The sequence below is a fragment of the Lactuca sativa genome, chromosome 1 (genome assembly GCF_002870075.4).
Source record: "Lactuca sativa cultivar Salinas chromosome 1, Lsat_Salinas_v11, whole genome shotgun sequence".
In the NCBI taxonomy this organism is placed as follows: Eukaryota; Viridiplantae; Streptophyta; class Magnoliopsida; order Asterales; family Asteraceae; genus Lactuca; species Lactuca sativa.
The window spans coordinates 72,931,140-72,938,988 of record NC_056623.2 but is presented as its reverse complement, the minus strand read 5'-3'; the positions used below and the strand labels follow the sequence as shown (position 1 = coordinate 72,938,988).

The window sequence follows — 7,849 nt, the reverse complement described above, 5'->3', positions numbered from 1 at the left end:
ACTCGGGGACAAGCACTAGTGCTTCATCCTAACAGTTCAAACATGATCAAGTGTGATCCTCTCGGCGGTAGTGACCGCAAGGCTAGGACATCCATTGCTATAGTATATCCTACAGTCATTAGTATTGTATGCATAATTCTTCATGAAAACTACCTGGCCATGATCACTTACCCCTTTAAGCTACCAGCATCTGATCCCATGTATGAAATCCCAAACTGCAGCTAATGGTCCCGGTTCGATGGGTGAGATAACAACAAGATCCTGGACCAATAATGATACAATAACTGTGAACCTATTCCATGGCATCTAGGGGTGAGAATAAACAGACAACAAAAATGCATGAATGTTAATGCCTAAGCTAAATGTTATGCAAAAATATAAAAGGTGAAAAAGAAAAAATAATTTTTTTTTGGATTTTAAAAAAAATGAATGAAAATTAGCTTAAATCTAAAATGTTATGCAACCTAATTAAAAATGCATGGAAAAATAATATAAAAGGAAAATGAAATGCCCCACCCCAAGCTTAAGAACAAGCATTGTCCTCAATGCTTAAGGTAAGGGCAAAAATGACCTAAATCGGAGGATCGGATGACGGGAGATGTTTGTGGCGGTGGTTTTGTGAAATTACGACCGGTAGAATTCCGACAATCTTGAATTTTCCGGCGAGGTGGTTGCTGGAAGGTTATATAAGAGGAATGGAGTGGGAGGTCAAGATGATTAAATGAAGAAGAAGGGAAGCTGAACATTTTAATCTATGGGTCAAAAAGGGTCAATTTCGGTCAATGTTGGTCACAAAAAGTCAAAAGGTCAACTCATTAAAACCTTTGGTCAACACCTGGTCAAATAATAGCCAAAAATAGCCCAAATTGCCCAGCACAGTGCGCGGGTCGCGCAGAGTAGCACGCGGGTCGCGCAGACCTTGCAGTTAAGTCTTGGGCCAATGTCGCTTCATCACACCTGGTCGCGCAACCCACCCGCGCAACAGCACGCGGGTCGCACAACCCGCTGATCCTGATCTTCATTTTCGCTTCATTTTTCTTCGTTTTTCACCCGTTCTTTCTTCGGACAGCTCCAAACACCTAGAAACTCTTTATTTCTTCAAAAAACAACTCTTTTGAATCCCAAAAACATCTTCAAAACTCATTTTGTTCAAATTAAAAACACGAAAACACAATGCTTTCCAAAAATGCCCTTCTTTAACGTCTTTGGCGAGACGCCTCCAAACTTCACTTTAACACTTTGGGGCGTCCAAATGGACGACATCTTGGACATTTGAATCAAAACCTTCATTGAATGGCTTCAATCGATGTCCATTAACCTTGCAAATTTGCCCCGTGTCTACATTTTTTAATTTCCACACCTCCATTGGGACTCTTTTCTTGTATTTGACTTTCTTTTTACGGGAGAACCATACCGGACTCAGACCTTTGATAATAGCAATCATCCAACCATATTCTTTCTTGTACTTGTTCATTAAGGTGATCAACTCTTCCTTCTTTGACTTGGCTTTTGAGTAGGTGACCGGTTTGGCGTCTTCTTTCTTGGGATACGTATTCTTTAAAGAGTCCGATAAATTTATCACTTCCAGCTCTTGTGGTTGGTCTACCAAGGAGTTAGTTTCTTAATGGTAGTGGGCGGCTCAACCTCTCTTTCATTAACCCATATCACTTCCTCTATAGTTTCATTGTCAGCTTTTTCAATTTCTTCTTCTTCTTTAACAACCTCTTCCACTTCTACTTCTTCTTCCTCTTCTTCATATAACACTTTTGGGCCATCAAAAGTTTTCTCATCTTTCAAAGGAATGCAACATGCGTTATGACATGGGCTCTCTTCAGATGGTAATTTGTGTCGAGATTCCACTATACTCAATGATTGAGAAATTTGTGTTATTTGTTGCTCTAAGCTTTTGAGGCTAGCTTGAGTTGTTTCCTGGAAAATTTGGGTAGAAGTGGCAATGCTTTTCACAATGTCCTCTAAGGACATGCTTGGTGTTTCAGTTTGTTGAGGAGGGTAAGGATAGGGTTCTTGGAACAGTGGAGTTGGTTGGTATTGGTTATTTCCCCATGTTTGGTATGGGTTTAGGTAATGGTTATTTCCCCAAACATGGTTGTTGTCCCACCATTGATCATGTTGAGGCTGATCATAACTCCATTGGTTTGACCGGTAGTAGCTTCCCTTATCTTGCACTTCTTCCCATTCTCCTTGTAAATATGGACACGTGTCGGAATGATGTCCATTTTGGGCACAAAAATCGCAAAAAAGAGGTGTGGGTTGCACACTTTGGTCACTTTCAATCATCATAACTAACTGAGCTAGCTCAGAAAGTTGGTCTTCGGTGCAAGTAGTATTCATTTCCGAACCATACTCTTTTTTTTTTTAATTTCTGGATTTTAAATTAGAGTACCTGCACAATGAGATCTAGGCATAGAGAAACAAACTGATTAAATCAAAACCAATCCCCGGCATCTTTCAAATTTAAAGCTCAATTTGACCTCTCTAAATCCTCCAAAAATTTGTAGTATAGTGGTAAGTATTCCCGCCTGTCACGCGGGTGACCCGGGTTCGATCCCCGGCAACGGCGCCAAAAATTTGGTGGTTGTCGAGGCCAACACAAATAATAACCCTAAATATTACACACTAAAATAGTGTATAGTGGTAAAGGGATCGAATCCACGGAGATTGGTTCAATTTATAACTCTATGAAAAATCTCTTTGTAAAAATACTTGTAAAATGATAATAAAAATAAAATGGGGGGGGGGGGGGGGTTGGTGTTTTGAAATACTTGAAACAAACTAGAATTAACTATGATTTAAATAGACAAATGCAACAAAAATAAGAGTTTGATGTAAAATCAATAAGGGAGAGATGGTTGACTTAAAGTTTCCTCACTTTGACTTTTGATGAACATATCATTAGAATCCAATGGTGCAATACTTTTATTTAAATCCTTAATTTGGCTATAGTAATCCAAGGAGCTTGAGATTACCTAGACTTTTCTTAATTGTTGAAATGGCTAGAGAAGCTCATAACAATTTCCTTAGTCAAAGTCACTAATTCCAAATAGCATGTAATTAGTGAAAGTCAACTAGCATTAAGAACCACAAAGTCACCAAATCCAAGAGGGGTCAAATGCTTTCACCACCATGTTGGAGGAAATGTTTTTATGATTGTGTGAAGCAAAAACAACACAAAAATCATTTGTTGCTTGCTAATTTGAGGATCCTTTACTTAATCAAGAAATTAGCCAACTAATCACCACAAACACATTTAAACTCATGAACTAAAACATACAAGTAGTGATAAGATGTTAAAACACAAAACATTCCCATAAAGATTTAAGAACATGTTCATGGATTCTTCAACATTCAACAAAAGTTCAAAGGATTAACCAAAAGTCAACCAAGATTAGTTTAGCCAAGCATGGCTAAACTCAAAGAAACAAAGTTAGAGAAAATTGTACCAAACATTAAGCAAGAATCAAGATGTAAAAATATGATGTTCTTCAAGTGTTCTTGGCCTTTAAAAGTCTTCAAAACTCCAGAGAGAATCTCCAAAAATCGGATGTCCAAGAGTCTCTAAAAGATGGGCACCAACCTTCCTCAAATAGCTCAAAAGAAGAATTTCCGAAACTGCCCCTGCAGGAGGTTGCGCGACCCGCGTGCTGTTGCGCGGGTGGGTTGCGCGGGTGGTCCCTGAATGTAGCATCTTTGAGGTTTTGGGCCTCCATAGCTTAGCCCACTTGGCCCAGTGCGAGCCCAATCAGCTCCTAGCCCATTTTTCTTCAAGTTTTCTTCAATTTAAGCCCAATTTGGCTTCTCCAAATGATTCATAGCTCGTAAACTCGCCCGATTAATAATCTATGCATGCTTGAATATACTCCCGCATCTTGCAAATTTAAATGTTTATTTCTCTCCAAGCCTTCAAATAATCATCAAGCTCGCTCCATGCATCATCTCCACCACCCATCAAGCCTAAGATCCTTGTTTTCCACCAATTCCCATCGCTTTCCATACGTCCCGAACATTCCCGCTCCACTAGTCTCCATGAAATCTGCAATAAAGCTCACGAAACTAGAAAGTGCCCGAAATAGTCATAAAATAACAAAAAGGAAAATATGCATGAAAATTAACTAGATTATGGATGAAATATGCTAAAATAAACTATAAAAAGAAGTAAATAAAATGAAACTATCAAAGAGTGAAATGGATTTCAGTGGTCTTTGACATATTTTAACGTATTTTTTTGAAGTAAAATATGAAGATATCAATTTCCATTCCATCTTTGTTGGCCAAATATTTGATTTTATAAGAACTTTTCAGTAATTTTCCATGTTTGTAGATGTTTGGACTGCTCTAAACCTCGATTGTTGATTACATGCTTTTTTACATTTATTTCTCATTGTAAGTTTTGCATTCACTGATTGTGTTTGGATTCGAACCCCGCAAAGCGGTGATTCTTCCCTAGTTAGATAGATTTTATAACTATAACTATATATATATATATATATATATATATATATATATATATATATTCATGGTTGATTATTCACACCTTTTTATAGAACACAGCCTATTATCAAGTATAATTAATGGGAATTCTCCACAGTGATAAAAATCATTAATTATAACTAGAGCCAACATGGAGGGATGAGTTGGCATTAGCACACCTTGCAACTCTTTTATCTTTCTTGACCTCTTAAATTCACTATTGTATATTTTATGAAAAATTGTAGTACGAAGGAAGTAAATTAATAGATATTTAGGTTGTGTGGAACGTGGATTAGCTAAGCAATTAATCTCATATAATAGACAACAAAACCGTATATTTTTCAACTATAAGGAATTTTACAACTTCTTCACATTTTCAAAATTAGGGTACTTTGAAATAACATACATGATTTCTCAAAATTTTGAAGTTTGATCTATTTTGTAACACTTTCTAGAAAAAAGAAATTCCGCAACACATAATATAATTCCTAATTGACAAAGTTTTTGGTGAATTGTTTTACTAATTGTATATAAATGTAATGGATTGATTTGTTGACCGAAATCAATCTTCATGAACATTAAACAAGCAATGAAGGTGTGGAGCACACACTTGTTAAAGTTTATTGTAACATCTCAAGAATTACAACAAATTTAAAGTTTTCAAAACAACCCATTTACCAATAAGAAGTGTTTACAAAACCATTTTGTTCCTAAAACATTATTTTAAAACAGAGTCTCCCAAGATCCAATCAACATAAAACCAAGGATGTGTACGGTCACACATTTGCCTTGCCACGGTCCTTAGAAGTACCTAAAAGAAAACTAAAACTGTAAGTTAATGCTTAGTGAGTTCCCCAATGTACTACCACGTAAACATAACAAATAACATCCATATATAGCCTTCATCATGACTGGATTGCCTCACGCCTTTCGACCTGACTGGTCCACCTCGTAGGCCTTCAGTCTAGGGGTGCAAACGAGCCAAGCCGAGCCGAGCCCAAGCCTGACCAAGCTCGAGCTCAGATCGCTTAAAATTTGTATGGCTCGAGCTCGAGCTCGGCTCGTTTCGAGCCCAAAATAATGAGCTTGAGATCGGCTCGAGCTCGGCTCATTTTGTTTAACTGAGCCTAAACGAGCTTAAGCTTGGCTCGAGCTCGTTAAAAGCTCGTTTACAAAATGAACTCCAAAAAAAAACCACGAATTTACTTAATTTTCAACTATGTGCAGACTACTTAAATTCCAACCAAGATGCTTAAATAAAATCATCAAATTACATAAGTTTTAAACTCCAACAAACAAACCTAAAATGTAACTAAATCATCCAAAAGAAAGTCTTCCTATCATGGAAGTTCAAATTATAAAAATACTATAAAAATGATTAAATTTTAACATAGCATATTATCAAAACTCAAAAGTCAATCTTCCTAGAAGCAAATTCAATCCAGCAAAATCTGCAAAATAAAACATTTTATGAGATGTGCAATATAATGTAATTAAACAACCAAGATTACAAGTAGAATAGAATGGCTTACACCTTTAAGTATTACTTGTCCCTGTAGGTAGTAAAACCTCAATGGGCGTTTCCTCCTTCTGTAAAAAGAACCCACCAACACGATCAAATGTTAATAAATTTAAATATTCAACTGTTAGTTCATGTGTTTTAAGTTTATCAAATGTACCTTCAATTTTTTTTTGATTCCATAACAATGTCTGATCCAATCTCATCCACATATCAACTTTTGAACAGTGTCCGATGCTAATGAAGATCGATATGGATCAATTACTCTACCCCCATCACTAAATGTTGCCTCAGATGCAACGGTAGAAATCGGGATCGCAAGCACATCCATAGCCATCTTTGATAAAACGCGGTACTTCAGTTTATGAACATTCCACCACTTCAAAGCCTTGAATGAATCCATTCCATTTTGTCCCTGATTCCTATAAACACCTTCTTCCAAATACATATCTAATTCTGACTTTTCTGGTCTCTCCAAATCTGTATTTTTTATAAACTCCCCGAAAGCCTCCAATCCTGACCCGAGTGATGTTGTTTTTGACACTTCATTTCGTCCACATCCATTTGCAGGAGTTGTAGCTTCTCGGACTAATGCATCATGTTTTTCCAAATACTCCTCATACATTTCGTAAAGTGCTTTCTTGACTTCTTCAATGTTCTTTTCATCATTGGAGTATATGGTTGGGAAACTAAATTCTACTAACTTCATTTTCAATCTTGGATCTAACACTGAAGCTATCGCCATAACAAGATGGCACTCCCCCCAATATTTGTCAAACTTCTCCTTCATCTTAGTCACCATAGTCTTAATGAAATCATTTTTTGATAGAGCACCTTTATCCAAAGTTTCTTTTACTCTAAACACCTCAATCAAATACAGATTGGATGTTGGACAATCACTTCCAGAAATGACATTCATGCATACCTGAAAATAAGTTGCTTTAGTATTACGCATGATAAATATTTAAAATAACACTAAAATAAAGGTAATATGCACCATGAAAACCTTCAAGATTTCACATACACTCTCCACATGCGCCCACTCCTCATCATTTGGCAGGTGATGGAAATGTGGCTCGTACTCCGCAAATCTATGAAAATTAAATAAAAAAAAAACTTAGTGTGTGTAATATTTGAAAACCTAAAAACCACAACATTCAAAATTATTTTTATTAAAATCTAATGTATACCTTGGGAATACATCTTTAAATTTTAATGCAACCGACAACATATCATAGGTTGAATTCCATCATGTTGGAACATCAAGCAATAACTTTCTATCTTGTATTTGTAGCTGATGTGCAATATTTGAAAATGTTTGAAGTCTCGTTTCAGAATTGTTAATATATTTTATACCCTCACGAACTTCCCCGATAACATAATCAATCATAGCAAGACCATCTTTCACAAGAATGTTCAAAATGTGTGCACAACATCTAACATGAAATAACCTACCACCACACGTGAGTTTTCTCACTCTAGAAAAGATTTCTTTCAGTCTTCTCAATGCCCTGTCATTGTATGCATCATTATCTACAAATATCGTAAATATCTTGTCCTCAATTTCCCAATGCTTCAAACATTTATAAATACCATCAACAATATCAAATCCGGATACAAGGAGGAGGAACATGTACAAAACTCAAGACACGTTTTTTCAATCTACAAAATCAAGTCCAGATATCAATATAAATATAATAAAGAAAATGGAAAAAGCTTATTAAAAATATAAAAGGAAATCAAACCTCAAATTATGGTCAATAAAGTGCCCTGTGATAACCATGTACTCAATCTTCTGATGAGATGACTTCCAACAATCAATGGTCAAACTGATTTTTGAGG

The 7,849-nt window shown here is 36.2% G+C and overlaps 1 protein-coding gene across 1 annotated transcript; it reads right to left on the bottom strand.

Annotated features, from left to right (window-relative positions):
• Nucleotides 1-5,889: 5,889 nt before the first annotated feature.
• Nucleotides 5,890-7,640, bottom strand: LOC111907999 (zinc finger BED domain-containing protein RICESLEEPER 1-like). Its single transcript, XM_023903808.2, has 6 exons — nucleotides 7,364-7,640; nucleotides 7,198-7,210; nucleotides 7,032-7,098; nucleotides 6,273-6,932; nucleotides 6,036-6,078; nucleotides 5,890-5,939 (listed from the first exon to the last, which is right to left on the bottom strand). Exons 1-6 carry the CDS (start codon nucleotides 7,638-7,640, stop codon nucleotides 5,890-5,892), a joined length of 1,110 nt encoding a protein of 369 aa, XP_023759576.2.
• Nucleotides 7,641-7,849: the final 209 nt, after the last annotated feature.

What these genes read in the sequence shown, in the direction of transcription:
- LOC111907999 (XM_023903808.2), bottom strand. Translation starts at nt 7,640, where the DNA reads ATGTTCCTCCTCCTTGTATCCGGATTTGATATTGTTGATGGTATTTAT. An exon ending in AGTGGGCGCATGTGGAGAGT is followed by an intron (nt 6,933 to 7,031) that starts GTATGTGAAATC and finishes ACTTATTTTCAG; the next exon opens with GTATGCATGAATGTCATTTC. An exon ending in TTTACTACCTACAGGGACAA is followed by an intron (nt 5,940 to 6,035) that starts GTAATACTTAAA and finishes TTTATTTTGCAG; the next exon opens with ATTTTGCTGGATTGAATTTG.